The sequence below is a fragment of the Malania oleifera genome, chromosome 6 (genome assembly GCF_029873635.1).
Source record: "Malania oleifera isolate guangnan ecotype guangnan chromosome 6, ASM2987363v1, whole genome shotgun sequence".
NCBI lineage: Eukaryota > Viridiplantae > Streptophyta > Magnoliopsida > Santalales > Ximeniaceae > Malania > Malania oleifera.
Window position 1 is genome coordinate 53,198,201 of NC_080422.1, and position 26,745 is coordinate 53,224,945.

Sequence of the window (26,745 nt, forward strand, 5' to 3'; positions counted from 1 at the left end):
ACATTTTCAAAGTCAGAAACAGGATTGTAAGCATTTCAAGAGTTAATATCATACATTCACACCCTGCTTGTGTCATCTCATTCATCCAACTTTCATTGCTTACTAGAATGTCACTGTTTACTCCCTGTAACACTTCACTTTATTAATGACAGCTATGACTAGAAATGCATGTAAAGAATACAGAATATACAGCTGAAAGCAACACCAAGGTTGCCATTGTACAAAAATGCATCATCCATGCGATGTTATATAGTCAACACATACAAATTTCAAGAGATAAATAAACAAATAAAAAAATAGCAGTCCCTTTGAGGAAGAGGGCTATGCTATATATACCGACAAAGTTCGTTAAAAAAATAGTTTTAAGGTCAATCCAAGATCCAATAGTCAACTTTAAAGACATTATCTATAATTACATGATCCATACATAAAATCTTCCTCCTTGATGAACTAGTAATACGGAGTTGCCAAGTCTAGAGCTTTGGTAAGCTTGTCAGATCGATGCATGTCAGAAAAAATAAAATCGGTTTAGGGAATGTGCTAACCTCGTGTTCCTAAGATAAAAGAATTTGTTACTAGTTCTTTCCAGTTAACTTGCATATGGAATTGAATTTCCAACCTTAGTTGAAACAACTCTTAGTACAAAATTAAATTGTCAAATTTCCATGAAATTATTGAAATTTCCGCTTTCCACCACCCTCATAATCAAAATGGCAATCAACTTCCACTTTACAAAACTTCGGTTCAAATCGCCGCAAATTGGTGGAAATTTATTGAAATTTCAAAATTTTAGTGAGCTTTGCTGAAATTTTAACTAAATAAAATTTACTTGAAATTCAAATCTGAGATTCTAAACCTAAATTGAAATTTCTCTCTTAATTCATCTTCTTTTCTTATAGAAACCAAATATCATTACAAGAAGGATATGAATAGCTTTCAGACTTTTAAAATTGCATGAAAAAACTAAACTTATAGCTACCACATTTTATTTGAACATTTATGTCTAAATATCTGTATTTGTTATAATATTAAAAATGAAATTTAACTGATTTATGAATTTCACTTATATTAATTGAATATGTTTAATATCATTAATATATTACAGTTATACCACATACCTATCCTCGATGTATTTTACTTATAAAATTTAATTCTAAATCTTGCATTATGTCTATTAATAGTTTCTAAAGTTTCATTAAAGAATTCCATTTTTTACTGCATATTTCCATGATTTTTTACAACTGAAATAAAAATTGACATCAACATCTATATTTCCATCAATATTTTGGCACTCTTGATGCATTGAAATTTTAGTCAAAATAGAAATAGAAATTTGAGACATTGAATTGACTGAGAAATAAAATATTCCTCCTTGATGAAATAGTAATATTGAGTTGTCAATTCTAGATCTTGGTTACCTTGTGAGAGTTTCGATGCATGTCAGAAAAATAAGATCATTTTGGATAATGTGTTGACCTTGTGTTTTTTAGAAGGAATATACAATAAGTTTTTCCAGTTAACTTTCATATGCAGCTGGATTTCCCACCTTAGTTGAAATGTGGAAAAAAAAACTGAATATTCCACTAACTTATGAAAAAGATTACATTCCCTTTAAATAGATGATAATTCTCATCTAATTATTAGGGATATTTACAACCTACTGAAAATAGAATATCCTATTTAAAATGGAAAGCAGTAAAATAGGAAAGACTATCTACAGAATCAGGTAACATGCTACACAAATACCCTAGGATCGTGGAACCAAAAATAGCTAACAAATCAACTGATTTGTTAGCTGTAAATCTCCTAAAGATCAGCCTCTAATAAAGGATGACAGATATCTAATAATTCTACACTCCCCCTCAAGTTGGGTTGTAAATATTGATTAGGCCCAGCGTGGAACTCAGATCATCAAAATTCTTTCTTAGCAGAGCCTTGATATCGGCTGTTTGTAGACATGTAGGCACATACAACATCTTGATTACTCCTTCATCTACTCTTTTTTTATGAAATGTCGATCAATCTCCACGTGTTTTGTTCTATCATGATGCAATGGGTTCTTTGCAATGTTGATGGCAGACTGATTGTCACAAAACATCTTCATGGGTTCTTCATGTGAAATCTTTAATTCCTTTAGAAGCCTTCTTAGCCATATTCCTTCACAGATGCAGTGTGCCATTGCCCTGAATTCAGTTTCTGCACTGCTTCTTGACACAACTGATTGCTTCTTACTTCGCCATGTAACTAGGTTTCCCCACACATATGTGCAGTACACAGAAGTTGACCTTCGATCATGTATTGATCCTGCCCAATCTGCATCACTAAATACTTCAATATCTCTTCTTTGATTTTTCTCAAAAAATAATTCTTTACCTGGTGTTAGCTTCAGATATCGTAGGATTCTATAAACTGCCTCCATAAGTTCTTCATTGGGATTGTTCATGAATTGACTCACCATACTGACAGAGAAGCCAATATCAAGTCGGACGTGAGGCAAATATATAAGTTTTCCAAATAGTTTTGATATCTGCCTTTATCCGTTGGTGCACTGTCTTCCTTGGTTCCTAGTTTGGTTATTGAATCCATAGGGATATTTGCTAGCTTGCATCCGAGCATCCCAGTCTTTTTCAAAAGATCTAGGACATATTTCCCTTAGGAGACAAGGATTCCCTTCCTTAACCGTGCCACTTCCATGCCTAGGAAGTATTTGAGATTCCCGAGGTCCTTGATTTCGAATTCTTTAGCTAGAAGACTTTTGAGACTACTCATTTCCCCCTCATAATCTTTCGTTGGAATGATGGCATCCACATATACAATGAGGATAGAAATTTTTCCTTCAGGAGAGTATTTAACAAATAGTGTCTGATCTTATTGACATTGAGAATAGCCATACCTCCTCACTACCTTTGTGAATCTCTTGAACCAAGCTCTTGGGGATTGCTTGAGCCCATATAAAGATCTTCTGAGTTTGTAGACTTTGTTGTGTGTAGCATGTGTCCCAAATCCAGGAGGAATTTCCATGTAGACTTCTTCAACTAGGTCTCCATTGAGGAAGGCATTCTTGACATCTAATTGGTGAAGAGGCCATTCTAAATTTGCTGCCAAAGATATAAGGACCCGCACTATATTTAACTTGGCTACAGGGGCAAATGTCTCTTCGTAGTCGATTCCATATGATTGAGTGAATCCCTTTGCTACCAGCCGAGCTTTGAATTGATTAACACTTCCATCTTCATTGTATTTCACAGTGAATATCTATTTGCAACCTACTGGACCTTTTCCAGTTGGTAATTCTGTGATCTCCCATGTTCCATTCTTTTTTAGTGCACTGATTTCTTTCCAGATAGCACATTTCCATTCAGGTGTACTGAGAGCCTCTTGTATGTTATTAGGAACCTGGGTTTTGTCGAGGTTGGCAACAAAAGTTCTAAAATTCGATGACAGCCCCTGATACGACACAAAAGTATATATTGGGTGTTTTGTGCATGATCTCACACCTTTTCTCACAGCAATAGAACAATCACGATCATCATTAGTTAACTCATTATGGGAAGTCTCGGGATTAGAGTTACTTAGTTGATTTTCACTTGATCTAGGGCTCGAATCAAACTCTTGGATTTGCTTAAGGGATGCTTGTTCTGTCTTCTTTTGGTTCCTTCTCCTCCGTGAATAGGTAATCAACACATCATTTTTTGTTTGTTGAATAGTGTCCAGATGCTGATGTTTCACGAGAGATTCTAAGAAGGGATGTGAAGGAGAAACGAAGTCAATAGTTGGTGTTGACTCTACGAGTCTAATCCGGTTTTGATAATGACAAATCACTTGGTATTTGACCTGTGCATTGAGATTGTGAACAGGAACTATATTAAGCATGCACGGAAGGATAACAAATCATAGAAGCCATAAAGAATAAAGTACACACAACTTGGCAGATCCATGGAACTCAAAGAGTACAAAAAATGAAGATGCAAGCACCAAGTTCAAGAACGTCATGGGAATGAGTATTTAGAACTCATGTATTTACATTTTCATATGATCTAATTTGAGGCTCAAAATATACCCTAGAATGACTTTAGGACTCATGCATTTCATGAACATCATTAGGGGACATTCATGGACTTAGAAATATTTTTAGAACCCTGGAAAATATTTTTTATAAAAGAGCCAAAAAAGATAGCAAAGCAAAATTTTAATTTAGAAAGAAAAAAATTCAGGAAATGGCCACTTTGGTAGCCTGAAGATTAAGTTCAATCGCCTGAAGAATTAATGGTGAAACACAGAAGCTAACTGAGGCACTTTAGTTGCCTGAACTTGTGACTTCAGTCGCCTGAAGTTGTCACTTCAGGAGCCTAAACTCCACTTCAGTCACCTGACCCTGTGTTCAGGTTGATTTTTTTCGAAGCACTAAAGAACTTCAGTTGCTTGGGCAACGACCTCGATCACCTGAACTTGAGGGAAAACTTAAAAATTTAATTTTTATTAAGAGAACTCGCGAGATATTTTTTAATCCAACAGTCAAGATTGATTCTAAGGGTTAAGCAGCACCTATATATTGAACATTTAAACCCTAGAGCATGAGCTAAGAAAAACGAGAAAAGAAGAGAACATATTGTTGAAAAGAGAATTGAAAAACTTGAACGTCTTGATATACGATTGCCTGCACTTCAACTTACAATCATCAAGCTTGGGCAAATCAACTCAGAAAATCAAAGAGAATCTATTCACACATCTATATTTCAACTTGGTATTGAGGTTTGGTAAATCCGTTTAGTGTTTTTTTTCAAGAGTCTCTCACATCATCATCTGTTATTGAATATCGTTAGAGAGTTTGATATGGAGAGTTCCTAACCATATAGAGATTTTTCTTGACAAGTGTGGTACTTGAGAAAGTTCTATTTTTCCATTGATATATATATTTTTCAAAGAACTACTCATTTCGAAATCCATTGTTAAAATAGGCTGAGTGATAGAGAATATACCTATATATATATTATTTAGATGATCTCACTACTTGATAAAGGATTTTATCTTTGGTTAAATTGATTTGATTCAAGTGTGTGTTTTGTTAAAGGATCTATTTTTTAGATATATTAACACTTGATTAAATATCCTTGGTATTTATAAATATTCATTTTATTGAGGGATATTTTCTAGAAGAACAATATATTCAGTGTGTGATTTTTGAAAATCATATTATTATTATTATTATTATTATTATTATTATTATTATTATTATTATTATTATTATATATATGTATTGGCTCATTACAAAGATCATTGTGTGTTTGAATATTTGAAAGAAAGTTGTTGATTTTAATTGATCTAATATTCAAGACAATGTTTTTTTGAATAAGTTCACATTAGATATATTTGTGCGTTTTTACAAAGTAAACTAGAACCCTAAAATTCTCCAAAGCGTTTAAATATAACATTACTTGGGAGTTTTGGTTGGAAGGGAAATTGCATATTGAAGCATAATCATTCATTAACGATTGTATCGTTTCATACATTCTGAGCTTCAAGTTTTATCATATGATTATGTATTAGAAATTTGAATTGTACTCACGAACTTTGTTGGAAGCAACTTTGAGTGTTTTACAAATTTGATTGTAATCACGGTTCGGGCTGTAAACCGGGTGTGAGGAGAGAGTTGTATCTCTTGTAAGCAGCTGCGTAGGAGGAAGTTGTACCTCTTGTAAGCAACGGATTGTAAGGAAAGCTCCGTCCCAATTTAAGGAGCAGAGATTATAATGGAATCCTTGAGTGGGTTGCTCAAGGCGAGCACGTAGGCCGGGTTGGCTGAACCTCGTAAAAACTGTGTTTGCATTCTCTCTACCCTTATCTTTTTAATTTCCGCAACGCCCATCACTACTTCCATTGCATGCATGCTTGTTGAATAATCTCACACGAACTTGATAAGGAATTGATTAAATTTAGACATAGGGACTACGTGGTGAATAAGTTTCAAAAAATTTCTAAAATACCCAATTCATTCCCAACCCCCCTCTCTCTCTCTCTCTCTCTCTCTCTCTCTCTCTCTCTCTTAGGATTACACCTAAATCAACAGTTGGAATAGATACAAAAATTTGAGATAGGTGAGAAGGGCCAGAATCAGAAGAAGGGTGAGATAACTCTTCAATATCCCAAAGCTGGAATTCCTGTGTAATCTCCCCCTGAATTTCAAATTTGAGGTAATATAGTTGTCGCTCAAAAAAGGTGACATCCATGGAGTGATAATATCTTTTACTAGATGATGAATAGCATTTATAACCCTTTTGGTTTGGAGAGTACCTCAGAAAAATGTACTTAAGGGCTCTAGGATCAAGTTTACCCCAGTGTTGACTATGAACATGAACAAAAGTTGAGCACCCAAATACTTTGAAGGGAATAGTGGAGATGAGTCGAGTATTGGGAAAGTACTGAAGTAGAGTTTGATAGGGAGTTTGGAATTTGAGAACGCGAGAAGGCATCCTGTTTATGAGGTAGGCTGCAGTGAGAATGGCTTCACCCCAAAAGTGTTTTGATACATGTCTAAAGAACATGAGGGAGCGGGCAACATCTAGTAGGTGCCGATTTTTTCTTTCGACAATTCCATTTTGCTGAGTGTCTACACAGGAACTTTGGTGTATTACACCTTAACTTAAAAGACGATCATCAAGAATGGATTTGAAATATTCTTTGGCATTATTAGTTTGCACAATCTATAATTTTGCTTGGAATTGTGTTTGGATCATGGTGTTAAAATTTTGGAAAATCTAACCTGCCTCTGACTTTTCTTTCATGAGAAATATCCAGGTAAGTCTAGTGTGATCATCTATAAAAGATATCAACCAGCAAGATCCAGAAATACTCTTGATCCTAGATGGCCCCCACACATCACTATGAATCATTGAAAAGGGTTGGGATGCTTTGTAGGGTCGGTTGGGATAAGAGTTGCGAATATGTTTTGAAAATTGACACATCTCACACTAAAAATCATTTGGATTTTTATTATTGAATAATGAAGGAAAGAGTTTCTCGAGATAAAAGAAATTTGGATGCCCTAACCTATAGTGCCATAACATAATTGCATTATCATTATTAGAACATGACAAAAAAATAACTTTGACTTCTTGACACTAAACAATCGGATTTGTGAGTTGTTCCTTGAGGAGGATCATTAACCTCGAGAAGATAGAGCCTCAAACACATCTTAACACTGCCAATCGTCTTCCCCGAATCCAAGACCTAAAATTCACACATATTTGGGAAAAATTTAGCAACACAATTGAGATTCCAAGTGAGTTTACTAATAGACAGTAAATTGCAATCCAAATTTGGCACTAATAGAATTGAGTTGAGTGTTAGGTTCTCTGAAATTTTAACAGAACCTGTACCAGCCACCTTTGAGAGTGAACCTTCTGGACTGTTAAATTTTCATAACAGGGACTATAAGTAGAAAAAAAATTTCTATCTCCGGTCATATGGTCCGATGCTCCTAAGTCTATAATCCATGGACCTAGCTTCTCCTTTTTAACATTAAGAGCACTTAAAAAATTACCTTTGTGTGCCAAAGAACCGGTACCAACCACAGTAGTAGGGGCAGTTGAAGATTGGCTGAACATTTTCTACAATAATTCTAGTTGCTCCTTGCTTGGTTGGGCTGCAACTCCTAAGAGATAATCATCCTTTCCCTTTCCACATATAAACATCATCGCAGAATGGGACCATTGGAGATACTTATTCCCATTAAGTTTGTGTCCTGTAATGGGCATGAAGCTGCTATCTAAACTGCTGTTGTTGCCTGAGACCATGACTTCCTGATTGGTGGTGACGTTTGAGACTGAAGAGGTGGAGTCGCGCCTTCCGGTGGCCATACCGTATTTGATCATATGGGAATATTAAGGTTCAGAGGATGCTATGATACCAAGTTGAAATGTGGAAAAGAAAACTAAATATTCCACTAACTTATGAAAAAAGATTACATTCCCTTTAAATATATGATAATTCTCATCTAATTACTAGGGATATTTACAACCTACTAAAAATAGAATATCCTATTTAAAATGAAAAGCAGTAAAATAGGAAAGACGATCTACAAAATCGAGTAACATGCTACCTAAATCCCCTAGGATCATGGAACCAAAAATAGCTAACAAATAAACTGATTTGTTAGCTGTAAATCTCCTAAAAATCAGCCTCTAATAAAGGCTAACAGATATCTAATAATTCTACAGTATACAATTATTTTTTCCAGCTAACTTTCATATGGAGATGGATTTCCCACCTTAATTGAAGAGCTTCTAGTACAAAATTTGAGTGCACTGCATAAGCGCATGTGTGCACATTTGCACAACAATCTAGAAATTTTATAGCCTTCAAGGATTGATTGCAGAAATTTGGGGCAGTATGAGAAAGGACTCTAACTTAAAGATGGGTAGGGAATGTTTGATCTATCTTATGCAGCCACTCAGGAGTTGAGAGCTTGGATGGGTGTAAGTACTTGAACAAAGTGAAGAAAGAAAACAGGTTTGTCCTTTCAATAGTTATGGGATTGTTTGGTTGGTTAGAAATAAGAAAGCCTCTGAGGGAGAAGAAAAATCCCCAGTAAGGCTCTAGCTAAAAAGAAAATATAATATTGGAGATAGCAATGTAGGCGGTCAAACTATTTCGAGTTTTGGTGATCTTCTTTCTTGTGGATGAGTTTTTGAATATGGGTTGGCAAGCCCTTGGTCCTTTATAGTGAATCTATCTCACTTCTCTGCTTTTCTTTTTATAGCAAAAGAAACTTAGAGCGAAGACACAAACTAAACGAGGATAACGAGAGCTAATTCAAAAATTTTCCATTTCAAACCCTTAATTCATAGTTTATGAGGCATTTTGAATTATCCAACCCTCTGACTTTCCTCCCCTATACCGTTGCACACTCCAACCTCATTTCCTACCTACATGAGCTTTCAAACATAACCTCATTTTATCCAGAAGGTCAACTTCACTATTCAAGTCTGCCTCTGGAGAAATAGGTGTTGGTAAAATATCAAATACCATGCCCTTCAAAAGAATATTCCTCCAGCATTTGCACCTCAGTACCAAAATCATTTAACTTAATATTATCAACATTAAAAATTAGAAACCATATCAACTATTAGGATCTCAAAAGCATAAGATCCATTCTCCAATGAAGAAATATGGTGGTATTGTGCGTGGATTTCACCCATTAATAAGCCAACATCACAATCAAAAACCATGTCAAATTGACCAACTTCATCTGGCTCATCCTATTTTCACCTAGTGTTTTAAAAGGAGAACGTGTAAGGTGAGGTATTTTACCCCGAATAAGGCGAGGCAAAAGCCTCACGGCATTAAGGCATAAGCCTTTTGGGAATTCAATTTTTATTTTTTAAAATATATGAAAATAATATTATATATTCCAAATAGTAAAATCTTATTAAATAAATTATGAAATCATTTATATAAAATTCTATGACTTCAATTTTATATAACTACAGTTATATTTACCCATAAATGGGAAAGCCAGAGTCAAAGCCATGTTTCTTTCAAAGGAAATAAGATTGTTGATGCTAAAAAATGGATCTCCGCTTTAGAGGTTGATAGAATGGAAGGTTGAAGAAGGCTCATCATCACCTTTGAGATCTCCAAGATGAAAATAGGCTCTTTAGAGGCCCCGCTGACCTCCGGGGGATCTCTCGATGTCTAAGTGAAAGGGTTTGGAGAAATGAAAAGGGAGTCTTTTTTTTAGAGAGAGAGAGAGAGAGAGAGAGAGAGAGAGAGAGAGAGTTTTCTTTATTGTTTTTCCTTGCCTCTTATGCAGCAATTTCTAGGGAACGCGGAGGTACAAAGACCACCTGCAACAAAGTGATGACCCCATGATCTGCAGGGAGCATGCGGAAACTAACAATCAATTTTTTTCTCCTTAGTTATCAATTACAAGGGAGGACAATAAAGAAGAGTTGTACTATGACTCGCAAAAAGAGATGGACGGCATAGCTGAGTCTGAGAAGGAACTTCTAGTAAATCATATAAAAGCAGATCTTGAAACCGCAAAATAGGAGGGGTTAAACCAGAATTTTGCTTAAACAAACGAAGATTTTGAGGGGGGAGGAGATCCTTAACAATAAAAGTATAGTTATGACTCACAAAAAATTGGAGAGAGATTGTCTTTAGTTGGATCCTAAGAGTGCTCAAGCAAGTATAAATTTTATTAATCACTATGTTGATCATTTGTTAGCTTAAATAATAAGGGGCCTCTCTCTTCTGATCCCAGCCTTGCGCCCAATTTTCTCATGTGGCTAAGTCGATATCCCTTCTAGTGGTGTTTGGGGGTATGAGTCCAGGAAAGGTGATCTTTTCATGGAGGATCCTATTCCACCTAGAACTAGTAAAATTCCTCCTCCTTTCTTCTCAACGCTTTCTTTCTTCAGATAATTTATGCCAAAGGGAGGTTTCTAATTGGAGGGAGGGTTGTGAGGTTTTCTTTGAGGGCAGTGAGAGAGAGAAATTAGACCGACATAAACTCCGCAGGGACTTAGGTTTGGAACTATTAGACCATGCTAGAAATCTAGTGAAGGCGGGTTAATCCCTCAGACTTAGGAGAGGAGGAAAAAGAAAATCTAGAAAGAGCTAAAAAACCTTGTTTCTTTAATTAACTATGAGGAAGGTGAAGGGTTGGGGAAAGAGGGTAAGCATGTTATAAATATTATTAGTTGGAGTGTTAGAGAGCTAAAGGGACTATAAAAAGGATTATGATTAAGGAAGTGTTAGTGAACGCATCCAACTCGGAATGCATCCAAAGTGGACACATTAGAGGGGTTTTTTCCCTTTTGGTGTTGTTTGAGGAGAGAGGGAGGGTCAACGGTGGGTTTCATCAATGTATGGGCTTTTTTTTGGGATGAAATTTACTCTTTTTATGGATTCTACTTAGTGGAGGGTTTCTAGAAGTATGCACAATGTTGACTCATTAATTAGGGACTGTGGCTTAAGAGACATCCCCTTGGGTAATGCTTCTTTTACCAAGACTGTAGAAGGGGCTAGAGTAGTTGCCAGTAGATTGGATCGATTCCTATTTTGCAGGGAATGGGAGGACGAGCTCCAAATCTCACTCAACGAACTCTCCTTAGGACCACATCTATCATTTTCCTATCTTGTTGGAATCCAATAGGATGGAGTAGGGCTCTGCTCCCTTTAGGCTCAAGAAATGTGGCTAGACCACATGATCTTTAAGCCTTTGGTTAGGGAGTCTTAGGGGGGGGATATAGAAAGGGGTTGGGAAGGTTTTAGATTCATGAAAAAATTACACGTTTGAAGAGAAGCTAAAGGTTTGGAATAAGGAGGTCCATGGTGATGTTAGAATTATAAAATTTAGACTCTTTGGAGAGTTGGCTTTCTTCTATAAGGAGGAGGAGTTGTCTATTCTCCTGAATAGCGAGGAGACTAGAGGAATTTCTTTGATGAATAAGTTGGAAGAGGTGATTTTTCAAGAATTGAGGAGTTCGAGGTAGAAGACTAAATTCAAAAGGTTTAAAAAGGTGACTATAATTCTTCTTCTTTCATAGGTTAGCTAATGGCAAGAAGAGTAAAATTTTGATCAATTAGATGTGGGGTGAGGGGTAATAAATGGTGATCAAGATCAAATTGCCTCTGCTCTTACTGACTTCTGTTAAAAGTTGTATTCGGAGAAATATTGTAGGCTGATGTTAGAAGGGTTGGATTTGAATCTTATTTTTGTTGATCAAAAGAGTTGGTTAGAGAGACCCTTTGAAGAGGAGGAAGTTGAGGGGGTGGTTTTTGGTATGGATAAGGATAAGGCCCTAGGCCTGGATGGGTTTAACATAGCTTTTTCTCAAGATTGTTGAGAGGTTAAGGGCGATTTGTAAAAAGTTTCTACTGAATTCTTTGGGAATGGGATTGTGAGCAAAAGCATTTACTCCTCTTTCATTGTCGTAGTGCTTGAAAGGTTTAGGTCTATTAAGGTTGAAGATTTCAGACCTATTAGCCTTGTTTCTAGTAGTTATAAAATTATCACCAAAGTCTTAGCTAATAAGATGAGTGAGGTGCATGTTGATACCATTCTACTACCCAGACTACGTTTGTGGGGGAGGGGGGGGGGGGCGGGGCAGGCAAGTAGTGGATGCTATACTTGTGACCAATGAGGTGGTAGAGGATGTTTGTAGGAATAAAAAAAGGGGGTTTTGTCTTTAAATTAGATTTTGAGAAAACCAGTAATAGAATGAGTTGGAGCTAGTTTGATAAAGTCCTTAAGAGAAAGGGTTTTGATGAGTGTTGGCCTCAATGGATTAGGGGATTCTTGTCTAATGTGTGTATCTCGGTGATTGCTAATGGTGAGCCAAAATCTGGGGTTAGAGCTTCTAAAGACATTAGACAAGGTGACCATTTATCCCCCTTTTTATTTGTCCTTGCAACTAATGTTTTGAGCAGGATGGTGGATAAGGCTATGGAGAGGGGGTAGGTTAAAGGTCTAGAAGTAGGCAAAGAGGGAGTGGTGATTTCTCATCTTCAATTTGCCGAGGATACCATTTTCTTCCTTGATAATCATACTTCATAGCCCTTCCTTTAGGAGAAATTTAGGTATACTTCACGGCCTTAAAATTAATATGGGGAAGAGTGGATTAGCAGCTTTGAATGTGCCCGTTGAAGCGAGTGAGAGGAAGGGCCATTAAAGTGGGGTTTGGCATTTTGGATTGACCTATGACCTACTTAGGGGTTCCCTTGAGGGGTGATCCTAGAGCAGCGAATTTCTGGAATCCAGTAGTTGAAAGGATGACTAAGAGGTTAGATGGCTAGAAGTGGGCTCTTTTCTCTTTATGGGGTAGAATAACCTTGATTCAGGCTTGTCTCTCCAGCATTCTGATGAGGATTGCTAGGAAGCTTGAGAGAATCATGAGAGACCTTCTGTGGTCTAGTGGGGGAGATCACAAGGACCACTTAGTACGTTGGGGTGAGGTTTGTCGGTCAATAAAGGAGGTAGGGTTGGGTTTAGGGAAGTTGATGTCTAAAAACATGACTCTTTTAGCTAAATGGCTATGGAACTTCCCTCTAGAAGAATTGTCCCTTTGGCATAGAGTTATAAGAAGTAAATTCGGGTTAAAAGAGAATGGCTGGGATACCAAAGTAAGTTTAAGATGTTCTTCAGGTAGTCCATGGAGGTCTATTTCTTGAATTTATCCTTCTTTCATCCCTCACGCTAAACTTGAGGGGGAGAGGGGCTCTTGGGTACGTTTTTGGAAAGACCCTTGGCTGGGTAATGCATCTTTATCCACTCCATTCCCTCATTTTTTTTCAACTGAGCTCCAAGCAAAATAAAGCAATAACTTTCTTTGTTTGCGATTTGAGTAGCCCATTGGTTTCCTAGAATCTCCATTTTAGGAGACCTCTTAATGATATGGAGTTGGTCAAGCTGTCATCTTTGTTATCTCTATTGAATGGGAGTAATCTTTCTTCAAAGAGGGATGTTCAGTCTTGGTTTTGATTAAGTCGGGAGTTTTCTTATGAATCTTTTTTTTTTGAATTCTTGACTCACTCCAATTCTTCTTTCCCATTCTATCATTTCATCAGGAAGGCTAAGGCTCCTCTAAAAATTAAGGCTTTCACTAGGTCCATTTTGCTCTATAAATTAATACTAATAACTTGCTGCAAAATAGGAGGCCTTTGAAGGCTCTTTCTCCCAATGAATGTATGCTCTATTACCAAAAAAAAAAATTGAGACAGCTTCTTTTACACTGCGAATTTTCTTGGAGGAATTGAAATATGCTTTTTGGTATTTCTAGAGAGAGCTGAGTTTTCCCTTCTTTGGTTGGTAAATTGTTAGCTATTTCTTTCACAGGCTTTCGTATGAGAAAGGATAACACAGTCCAATGGAAGTGTGGAATACTTGCAGCTTTATGGGGGTTATGGTTGGAGTGGAATGCAAGGATGTTCAATGGGAAGAGATTAAATTGGGCGCTGGTTTGTGATAAAATTCAGTACTTGGCATAACTATGGTGCACTGGTTTGGATTTTTTCAGAGGAATTAGTTTCCACAAGTTACATAGAGATTGGAGGAACATATTGGCATGTTGATCCTTCATTTCTTGGTATAAATTAGTTGTTTTTTTTTTTCTAGATTGTTCGAGGCCTTTTTTGGGAGACGTCTCATTCTCCCTCGAGCAAATTCTATTCCTATTAATGAAATATTCCTTTGTTATCAAAAATATATATAACTGGTTCATGCATTTCACTTATATAAATTGAATATGTTTAATATACCTGTCCTTATTGCTTAATGATTTTATTTATAATATTTAAGTTCTAAATCTCACATTATTATGTCTTTTAATGAGCCTGGGGAGATGATCTTAGACTTTGCTAGGTCATATGATTCTATTACAACGAATACTTGCTTTAGGAATAGAGAACACTTAATAACCTTCAAAAGTTGACAAAATAAAAGTCAAATAGATTTTTTATTAACTAGGAGGGTAGATCGTTTATCTTGTAAGGATTGTAAAGTCATCCCAAGTAAAAGCTTAACCACACAACATAGAGTTTTAGTGTTAGATATATGTATTAAAAAATCGAAGAGAAAGGATAAATAAACCAATGTAAGAGAACTAGGTGGTGGAACATAAAGGGAGAAAATATAATAATATTTAAAGATAAAATGATCAAAGATGGTGATTGAGCTATAGAGGATGGTGTAAACACAAACATTCTTTGGAGTAGGATAGCTAGCTCTATTAAAAAATAGCAAAAGATTTTAGGTGAATCAAGAGGAAGATTCTCAAATAGGAAAGAAAGTTGGTGGTGGGATCAAGATGTCCAAAAAGCCGTAAAGACAAAAAAAAATTTGATATATAACATGGCAAAAATGTAGAAACAATGATAACTTTGAAAAGTATAAAGAGACGAGAAAAGATGCAAAAAAGATCGTTAGTGAAGCTAAACATAGATCATTTAACAATTTGTATGCTAGATTCAATACAAAAAAAGGGGAAACAAATACATTCAAACTTGCTAGAGCTAGAAAAAAGAAAGAGTAAGGATTTAGGTAACGTAAAATGTATAAAAAGTGAGGATGATATTGTCTTGGTTAAGGAAAAAGACATAAAAGAAAGATGACGAAGTTATTTTAGTAAGCTATTTAATGAAAGCAAAATAGAAGGCTTAAACTTAGAATTGACAAATGAGTAAAAGACTAAAAATATAAAATTTATTCGCAAGATCAGAGTTGACGAAGTTAAGTTTGCACTAAAAAAGATGAAAAATGGAAAATCTAGAGGATCGGATAACATCCCAATCCAAGTTTGGAAATGCTTAGGTAATAACAAAATTATATGGTTAACTAATTTATTTAACACAATTATAAAAATTAAGAAAAAATCAAACAAATGGAGGAAAAGCACTTTAATACCTATATACAACAATAAAGGAGTTATTCAAAATTGCAATAACTATCATAGAATTAAACTTATGAGTCATACAAAATTGTGGGAAAGAGTGGTTAAATAAAGATTAAGGCTAATAACAAAGGTCTCAGAAAATCAATTTGGTTTTATATCTAGGAGGCCTACTACAGAAGCTATACCTCTCTTACGAAAATTAATGGAAAAGTTTAGGGAAAAGAAGAGGGACTTGCATATTGTATTTATTGACTTAGAGAAAGCACATGGTAAAGTACCTAGGGAAGTTCTATAAAGGGTTTTAGTAAAAAAAAAAAAAAATGTTTGTAGTAGGTATACTAATGTTATTAAGGATATGTACAATGACGTAATGACTAGTATTAAAACTATAGGTAAAGAGACTAGAGAATTTCCAATCACAATAGGTGTACATCAAGGATCTGCTTTAAGCCCCTATCTTTTTGTTTTAGTGATGAATAAGTTGACTAGGAGTATCCAAAATGACGTTCCATGGTGTATGTTGCTTCCAGATGATATTGTCTTGATTGCTAAAACTAGGGGTCGAGTAGAGTCTAAGTTCGAATTATGGAGAGAAGCTTTAGAATTTAGAGGCTTCAGGATAAGTAGAAATAAGAGAGAATAAGTGAAATGTAATTTTAGTAATATTAGGAGGAATATTGATAACAAAGTTAAACTTGATGATGAAGAAATCAACAACACTAGTAGATTTGGATAGCTTGGATATATTATGCAAGCAAAGAAAGAATGAAAAGGATGTAATGCATAGAGTTAAAGCAAGTTGGGTAAAATGGAGAAGAACTTCAAGTGTGCTTGGTGATTGTAGAATACCTTTTAAATTAAAAGAGAAATATTATAGAACAACTATAAGACCAGCTATGCTATATGGATCAAAATGTTGGGCGACTAAGAAACAGCATATCCAAAAAATAAAAATTGTTGAGATGAGAATGCTTAAATGGATGAGTGATGCAATGTTAAAAGATAAAATTAAGAAACGAACATATTCGCAGTAAGTTAGGCATAACTCCTGTAGAAGATAAGATAAGGAAGGGATGACTCAAGATGATTTGGGCACTCACAACATAGGCCACATAGTATACCAAGGAGGAAAAGTGAGTTAGTTACTGTGAGAGGCAGTAGAAGGGGAAGGTGTAGACCTAAAATAAGTTGGAATAAGATAGCAAGGATTTAATAGCCCTGAATTTGTCGAAGGAAATTGTCCATGATCGCATAAATTGGCGAAAAATAATTCATATAGTCGACCCTACCTAGTTGGACTTAAGGCTAGGTTTTTTGTTGTTGTTGTAATAGTTTCTACAGTTTCATAAAGAATTCCATCGTTTTTTCAAAGTCGAAATTGAAACTGACACTGAAATCTCCATCAAAAAAATTTTCATACTTTCGAGGCTTGGGAATTTTAGCGAAAATTGAAATATAAGACCTTGTCTAGGAGGCATGGAAGAAATCATATTTTTTTTCAATTAAGAAGCTTATATAGAGTAAATATTCATGAAAAAATCCAATTAATTAAGGCAAAATACACTAATCCCCAAGTTTTACCAAATAGATGGGAGAATCCCCTAACTTTTAAAAATTCTCACAAACCTTATTCATGGCGACACTTATTATATCATCAAGCAATCATTAATACATAGACCAAATGTGATAACGCTTAAACTTATTCAAAATGCCCTGTCTACCTATATCGTAATGGAATCCTATCTAGGTAATTGAACTCGCCTAGTTGTCCCAGTCCCAAAACCAATTGCAAGTGGCCACTAATACATGCACAAACACAACTCTTCACTCCCTACAACTTGACCATTAATTGATGCATTGAGTGATACAGTGGCAACAATGGAGTAGCATCCACCACTGCTAGCCTAACTTGCATGTTAGCTTTTCCTTAGTAAGTAGAGGGATCTAAGACATTTTCCCTTTAAAGAGGTCATCATGGTTGTCGATTTACGGTTGGGCAAGTTCTTCTTGCTGAGCTCCACTCAACACTTTTGTCCATCCTTCAGATTCTTGATTCTCAAGAAGAACAAACTGTTCTTAATCCTCCTTCATCAATTGCAAGCACAGTCAGTCTACCTTTTCTGTTCTGTCTCAACTGGAATAGTAATCTTGTCCCCCTTTCTAATTCTCTTTAGCCCAAACACCTAGTCCACCTAAAGATTGAGACTTTGACCCCTACAATATTCAGTCACCCGGAGATTGTTCTCGCCTTCAATCACAAGGTTGAAAGAATTCCTCTCTTCGAGCAGAGTTATGTGATCGCCTCACGAGAGAGAGAAACAGAGAGACAGAGAGATAGAGAGAGAGGTAAAAGTGCATCAACAAACTTCAATATTTATGAAATAAGCTACAATTAATAATAAAGTCAAATAAATTATGCAAGTATTATGCATTTAACATGACATTTTTTGTCCACTAACAATATTTCAAAAAGGGCAGCCTGGTACACAAAGCTCCCGCGTATGCAGGGTCCGGGGAAAGGGTGGACCACAATGGGTCTATAGTACGCAGCCTTACCTTGCATTTTTGCAAGAGGCTGTTTCCACACCTCAAACCCGTGACCTCTAGGTCACACGGCAACAACCTTACCATTGCGCCTAAGTTCCCCTTCTCTTTAAACATACACGCAAGTGTTCCAAAAAATATAAAATGTAATATATAAAATAAAATGCAGTTTTTTTACCAATAATAAACCAAATTAAAAATTCTTTGACAATAACATTGTCAGATTTAAATTGTAAATTGCCTTAACCTAGCAAAGCAGAACACATAATTGCAGAAGCAATGGGGAAACGAAAAGAGATAGCAGGCTGAGCAGCATATTATCAAGACATGCATGAACATTACCATCAATTTGTCAAAAAAAAACCTTAAATTCTGCATAAAGACTTACAATGAATCTTCAGTTTTTTTGTTCAAACCACATAAAGTCAGATGGTGTAATTCTACTTTATCTGGCAATACAGATACAACAGTCCTACCCAAATAATTCTTTTCACCCTCACCTGTGGGAGGGGACAGTGACAAAACACAACTAAACCATTAGAACTTTAGCATTCTAATTGTGCAAAGTTAATGATACGTAGAAATGTTTAGTTAGTTTGCAACCAATAATTCCTATATGATTCAAACACAAAATGGACCAAAATATATTACCAGAGTGGGATAAGAGTGTGTGACAGAAAAGTAAAACAAGACAAGGCTGGGCCTTGAGTAAGAAAACATAAGTGTGACCAGGTCTGAATTTTTCAAACTCCAAAAAACAGAAATTCACAATCAATCCATACCAGGCCAGTTGAGTGTGGCATTGACAGACTAAACTTGTGATCAAAGTTGTAATCCTTGGTCAAAAGGTCTGCACAGAAGCAAGTTAATCTTTGAGTGGTCCACATTGATAGTGAGGTATATTAAATATTAAAACATGTTCTAGATTAAATCATCATAGAGTCGGATAAGAATAGATTGGTTTCCTTGAGAATGAACAGCCACTAAAAGAATCAGACAATGTAGCATATATTGTCTCAACAGTTGCTTGGGTAGCGAATTCCACAATCCCATAGCAGGTGGAACCAGTGCAGTTAAAAGCATAAGACATCATAAAGGCACCAGGATTCCACCTTGAATGAGCTGCTAGACATCAAAAAAGTGCATTCATTGCAAAGCAGGGCACTGATGTCTAAACAATTAGCATAATATGAATGTGTGTCCATGTGTGCATGTGTAAACCTAGCACGGATATTCTTAACATCATCCACCACAGACTTACGGTTTGATAAAAATAATTTTTTTATCGAATTTCCACATCAATCACATGAAAGATTATATGTGTTTAACGCATGAGGATCCCACCGATCTGGGGTCCATGCAAATGATCGCATGATGGAGAACCACCATCGGAGACCTTTAGATGTTTATATTGTGGCTAGGGGTTTTTCTTTTCATTCGAGAAAATTTTCAGGATATTTTAGAAATTTAATTAATTTAGGCTCAGGGCTATTTTTGCATATTTTAAGTACTTTGGGGTTATTTTGAAAATAGTTGTTTTATTTGTGATAATGTATAAATACTTTGTGTGTAATGCAGAAAGCAGTTTTTTTACAGTAAAAGAAGATTTTCATTAATAGAATAAGAATATACAGCTAGGAGAACAAGACACCTCCTTCACATAGTCTGGAAATCCAGATAAAAAGCAGAAAGAAAACAACAATAACAACAAGCCGTAGGTCCCACTAGGTGGGGTCAGCTACATGAATCCTTTTTCTGCCAATTCCCCCGATCAAGAATGTTTTCCTCTATTAGATTGAGGGCTATTAAATCCTTCCTCACTACCTCATTCCAAATTATTTTAAGCCTACCCCTACCCCTTTTCATGTCAGACACAATAACTAACTCACTCCTCCTTACAAGTGTTCTACTAGGCCTACATTTCAAATGCCCAAACCATCTAAGCCGCCCCTCCCTTATCTTGTTTTCAACTGGTGCTATGCCTAAATTATTACATATATGTTCATTTCTTACTTTATCTTTTAATGTTAAACCACTCATCCATCTTAACATTTGTATTTCAGCAACTTTTATTTTTTTGGTACATGTTTCTTAGTTGCCCAACGTTCTGAACCATGAAGCATAGCTGGCCTTATAGCTGTCTCATAAACTTTCCTTTTAATTTTAAGGGTATTCTACGATCACACAACACACCAAATGCACTCCAACACATAACACAGTGCTGAATATCAAAAAAGCTCACCCCCTTAAAATTCCCCTGCTCCACACACCAAAGAGAAGCCAAATAATGTATCTTTTCCCAAACCACCAAAAGAGATGACTTCTTTCCTAGAACAATATGCGCATTACGCTCCATCCACAGCCCCCAAAATACTGCAAAAAAAAAAAGGCACATTTCCAGAGCACTGCCCTTTCTTTTTTCCTGCCAAAACCAGCAAAAGACACTGCCAAAAGTCCTCCACCATCTCAGAAATTACCCAACATTCACCTAAAATACCAAATAACTTATTCCAAACCCTCCAAGCATAGTCACAAGAATGAACAAATGCAATGGAGATTCTGAACAATTAAAACAGAGAACACAGATGTCTGGAAATATAGCCTTCAAAGGTCTCCTAACCTGTAGCAAGTTACTGGTATTAATTCTATGAAGAGCAACCAATCAGATAAAAGCCTTGATTTTAAAGGGGACTGTGGCCTCCCAAATGGGACTATACAGAGATAATGGTAAATGGACCTATTCAAAAAATCACAAAAATATTTGCAAGTATACCCCCCGAAGGATCTAAAGACCAAGGCCGCCTACTCTCCTCTAAATAAAAATGACAACTAATTCAACAAGAGTAGCAAAGATGATACCTCTACCATCTCCTCGAATCAGCTCCATCCGTGCATCTCTCCTTCATCTGTTCTCGTCATTTGAAGCCACTGAAGAACAGAAAAGCAGCTCGAGCCTTCGAACCCTTAGATCTGTCGTCTGAGTTCCCTCGTCACTCGAATCACTCTTCGAGTCTTCGTCTCCTTCCTTCATACACCTTCCTTCCTTCCTCTGTCTCCCTCAGTCCTTCTCCTTCGTCATTCATCTCCCTCAGTCCTTCGTCTGATCGTCTCCCTCAGTCCTTCAGCCGATCATCTCTCTTGCAGGCAGCAGGCTCGCAGGTCGCAGCTTCCATGGGAGTCGGGTGTGGGTAAGATAAAACCTAGTAAGACGGTAAGTGCTTCTTCCTTCTTCTTCACTTAATAATTTTGTTTTATAATTTCAATTTATACCTTAAATAAATTGTAAATTTTAGTTTGTTTTAAATTTTAGTTTATTTAATATTTTAATTAGTATAAAATTGTAAATTTCAGTTTATTTAATTTGTATATAAATTGTTAATTTCAGTTGTAAATTTAGTTTGCTTTATAATTTCAATTTATACTTTATATAAATTATAAATTTCAGTTTATTTAATTAGTACATAAATTGTAAATTTCAGTTTGTTTTATAATTTCAGTTTATAAATATAATTAGTATATAAATTTATTTTATTTATTATTTAATTAGAATATAAATTAACAATTGTAAATTAGTAATGATTGTATAAGTAGAATTTATTAATTAAAATAAAAAATTAGTATAAAATTTTTAAAATATAAAATTTATACAGTTACTTAGACTCTTAGAGAGTTAGAACCTAGAACTAAGAACTTAGAAACTTAGAGTACAGATTTAGTAAAAAATTATTAACTAATATTCTACGTATTTATTTTTTTTAATACCTTGACAATTAATAATTTAATATTAGATCTATAATTTATAATAAATTCTAATTTCTACACAATTAGTCAAATCTCAACTCTTAAGTGACTCGAGTTCAAGTATATTGCCATTTAAATAATTAAATTGTAAGATTTACAATTCCATATATTATTTTGTTAAATTGTAAATTTTAATATAAACTATTGTATTATATATGTATAAATCAACTAAAATTTTTAATAGTTAGTATTTAATAACTTGAAGTTTAAATTTAATCCATCATTTATGTAATATTGTTATGTAATTAACTAATTAATTAATTATGCACCATTTTATTCTGAATTTATTGTATAAGGATGATAACTTTTTTTTGTTTACTTGTGTAGAAGTCATCTAATCAAGCACCAATATGCCACGTGATAGACAAGGAACTAAAGAGCTACCTAGTGAAGACATTGGTTGGCATTTTGCTACTCCAGTGGAAGGTAGTAGACATGTTGTCTTACGTAAATTATGGGGAAAGACAATTAAAGGAGGAATTACATAATTGAAACAACACTTGGCACATAAAAAAGGTGAGGTGTCTTCGAGTCCAAATGTAACCATGCAAGTAAGAGAAGAAATGATGAAACATCTACAACAATATGCAGAGAAAAAGAAAGACAAACAAAAAAGGCAAGATGAAGTAGAAGCTCAAATCAGAGGAGATTTTGAAAATTTGAGCGACGACGAAGATTCAAATGAGGAAATAATGAGATTTGCTCAACAAGAAAGCATACGAGCACAACAAGAATGGGAAGAGAGGCAAAGATTTAGGGCAAGAACCGGTGGAAGTGGTAATTATTATGAACAGGGCGGTGGCTCTAGTAGTGGCAGTGCCGGTGGTTTTGGTAGAGTTCAGTCACAAAGTGTTCGAGAAGCTGGAGGCAGTGGACAACAATGGATTAATCCTTAATGCCCCTTAAGCTAGATTAAAAGCGATGGATCCTACTCTAGAAAGAAGTAGGAGTGCCAAGCAACCAAAAATAAATACAAAAATTCTAAAGGGTTTAAGAAGTAAATTTGGAAAAGCAGTGAGCAAATTCCTAATTTATAATCGACTTCCAGCGAACGTAGCTAACTCTCCTTTTTTGCAGTCGATGCTTGATGTTGCCGCAGAAGTTGGAAAGGGGGTGAAGAGTCCATCACCCTATGAGGTCTCTAAAATATATTTAGAGCAAGAGTCTCAGGAAATAAAAACTTATATATCTTCTTTTTCTGGCATTTGGAATGAGAGAGGTGTAACAATTATGTGTAATGGTTGGTCAAGGCCCACAAGAAAACACATAATAAACTTTTTAGTTTACTCCAATAGAGGCACTATTTTCCACAAGTCAGTTGATGCCTCTGATGCGCCAAGCCAAACAGCTGAATATTATTTCAGATCATTTTCTAATTTTAATTTACTTGAGCCACTTGATGACTAGCATATTTTTAATTTAGTAGTAATTGTTGAATCTATACTTTCATTTCAGATTAATGGACAAGCTGGTTGAAGAAATTAGAGAGGAAAAGGTCGTCCAAGTTGTAACTGATAATGAAGCTGCAATGAAGGCGGGAGGGAAATTATTAATGCAAAAGCGACCCAATCTCTACTGGACAGCATGTGCAGCTCATTGCATAGACCATATTCTTGAAGACATTGGTAAGAAAAGTAATGTGAAGAAGGTCTTAGAAAATGCTAAAATAATATCTTCTTTTATTTAAAACCACACGTGGACAGTGAATTTCATGAAAAAATTCACAAATAATAGAGAATTGCTTCGTCCTACCATAACTCGATTTGCCACCAACTTTATTGCCTTGGAGACCATCTTTAGGCATAAACAAGCATTAAGGGAAATGTTCACATCTGATGCTTGGAAAAGTTCAAGGTTTGGAATGGCAAAATCTGGCCCAGCATATGATGCAAAGAAGATAGGGAAAGAGTTTTGGCAAAAAGCCTCCGATATAATTAAAGTACAGGAACTCTTAATGAAAGTTCTTAAATTGGTTGATGGTGATGAAAAACCAACTATGGGTTTCATATATGAGGCAATTGATAGGGCAAAGTTGGCAATTCAGAAAAACTACAGATTCTACAAAGATTATTGGAAAATTATTGATCATCGGTGGAGTTTTCAATTGCATCAAAACTTACATGCAGCTGATAAGTGTTGATAAAATACAATTTCTTATTATTTCAACTTTTAAATCATGGTAGTTGCATTAAAGGTTACAACACTAATACACTATTATTAAATATTGATTAATATATTTGTAAATTTAATTTTAGGATACTTTTTTAACCCCCAATTTCTGTATGGTGTCCCACCCTCTTCTGAAGTTGTTAGAGAAGTTATAATGGAGTTAAAAAAATGATAACCAAGTTGGTGCCTGATATAGACACTCAAATTCGGGCTATTAATCAAGTAAGTATTGGTTCTATTGAATAATGAATTATTTTAACATTTTTTCATACTTTCTATAATATATATGTAATTAATTAATTATACTTCACAATCTTCCCTTTTTTAGTTGTTGCTATATCGGGATAGGTAGGAGACATTTGGAACTCCACTAGCTCAAAGGGCAGTAAAACAAACAAATCCTAGTAAATGTGGCTAAATAATGGATGAATGGATCTATTTAATTTGTCACTTTTATGTCCAGATTTGGCTTTTCAAACATACACTATATTGACATGTGTTTTTCTTCAATTATTTATGCAGCCGAATGGTGGATTCATTATGGCATGTGTGCTCCTGAGCTACAAAAAATAGCAATCAGAGTTCTTAATCAAACCACGTCAGCTTCGAATTGTGAGCGTAATTGGAGCACATTTAGCCTCATCCATACGAAAACAAAAAATAGGCTAAAGTACATGAGACTACAAAAACTTGTTTTCGTGCATTACAACATGCGATTAAAGTTGAGACATACAATGAGAAAAAGCCAACAAGACATTGAAGATAGTTTTAACCCTATTAACTTGGACTATATTTTTGAAGAAGATGATCCTTTGAGTCCATGGTTACAGGAAAGAGAGGCACCATTACTCGACGATCATGACAACTCAAATTAGTTAGATGAAGAGGTCGGTGGTACCGCACAAGGAGATGATCAGCCACCAATAAATGTGCATGATTCAAGTTCAAATCCTGAACGTACACAAAGTGATTATAATCTTGATTTGAGCCCACCAAGTGATGATGATGGTGGTAGTGGACCTAGTGGTGCTAGGACTAGGGCTGGGGGTGATGGTGGCGGCGGTAATATGGTTATGGATATGATACAGAGACATCATTTGTAGGGGAAACATATCCTCAAAGTCGTTATGGACTACTTGATATACCCGAAAATTATGACTTGGGTATTTCTCCAAGTTACCAATCTTCACAACCTAGGAGAAGGAGTAGCCAACAACGAGACCGTGATTCTGCTAAAGATTCATATGGTGTGGTTCGTAGTTTTGGCGACTTTGGTTTAGATGATTCATCATCACAATCATATGGATCTCATCCAGCATATCCATCATCTCATTCATCTCATAGTGAGTCCTCTTCTACACACTACCCAGAGCTAGCCCCAGCCCCAACTTACGGACATTATTCAGGATATGGTTAACGAGGAGATTATGCACCTCACATATCAATTAGATTTTCATCACCAGTACATTTTGAGGAGCAACAAAAAAATGACGCAAACTTGGGTTTATTCAGCTATGTATTTCCACAAGGATGGGGAGATAATTTCCAATCCCAATCTTGAGATACAAATGCAAATTATGAAGACCCACCACGTCATTCTTTTTGGTGGTGACATGAGTTATATTGTAATGTTATAAATTTGTAATATTATATTTATGTATGTGCATTGTGTATATTGAGTATTGAGTCTATTGACTCGTTTTTAGTAATTTTATGTCTTTAATTAATTGATTCTTCATTTTAATTACATTTCTACATCTTTTTACTCATTAAAGTAATGTAAACTATAAAAAAATATATATGTTTTTTTTGTAAACAGCGCACTAAAATTAATATAAAAATCATAATGTCTATTAAAAAACATTTGTAAGTTGAATGAAGACCTTTAAAATTCAATAAAAATCATTTATTAATGGATTTCATGCTTATTTTTTGATTTTGGCGTGGTTGTGCATGCGTGAAAAAAATTCACGACCATTACGCTCGCTTCCCATTACGTAACACCCACGACCGTTACGCGACATTACCCATGACCGCGATTTCAAACCATGCCCCCCCCCCCCCCTCTCTCTCTCTCTCCCCTTTGGAACTGGCACAATTTTGCAGAATAAGAAGCCTTTGGTACAATTGGCTTTTGATCTTAATAGAGCTACACAAAACCAATTGCCAAGAAGTCGGTGATTGCAAGAATTGCTCAAACTAACCCAGTCGGCCCCTATCGTGGTGGAAGAGCAGATAATGACTATTTATAATGGACGAATGGTTATAAGATCATAACATGAGTGATTCGGCAGGTTTGGGTTCCTATATATCCACTCATGTGGTACTTCATTGTAGCATATGTGTTTATATATTTATAGTATATAAGATCCATTTGTATGGATATCATCATCTGCATCTAGAACACCATATGCCTTGGAAGAATACCTGGACAAATGTTTATAAGATCATAACATGAGTTATTCATAAAATTTGGATTCCTATGTATCCACTCATGTGGTACTTCATTGTACAGTTTGGGAAGGGGCTTTGAAATTTTTTGTTGAACCATACAATGTTGATTGACTTTATTTCATCATTTTTGCGGTACTAAACTAGAGCATCTACTCCTCTTCCTCCCTTCTTCTTCTTCCTCTTCCTTCCTCCCTACTCTTTTATCTTTCTCTCCCCATTCTGCTTCTGATATGGCCATCCTCTAGTATTTGATATCTCTATTTTCTTCCCTCCTTCTTCTTCCTCTTCCTTCCTCCCTACCCTTTATCTTTCTCTCCCCGTTCTGCTTCTGATCTGGCAATCCTCTGGTATCGGGTATGTGATATCATCATCAACATCCAAA

At 35.5% G+C, this 26,745-nt stretch overlaps 1 protein-coding gene across 4 annotated transcripts in view; it reads right to left on the bottom strand.

Moving 5' to 3' along the window:
- The window catches only part of LOC131158055 (mitochondrial outer membrane protein porin 4), a 95,494-nt gene that overhangs the window by 40,708 nt on the left and 28,041 nt on the right, over positions 1 to 26,745 (bottom strand). For all 4 annotated transcript variants that reach the window (XM_058112612.1, XM_058112611.1, XM_058112613.1 and 1 more), the window contains one exon: positions 18,722 to 18,789. In XM_058112612.1, coding sequence (XP_057968595.1) covers positions 18,722 to 18,789 — 68 coding nt within the window. The remainder of the gene's footprint in view (positions 1 to 18,721; positions 18,790 to 26,745) is intronic.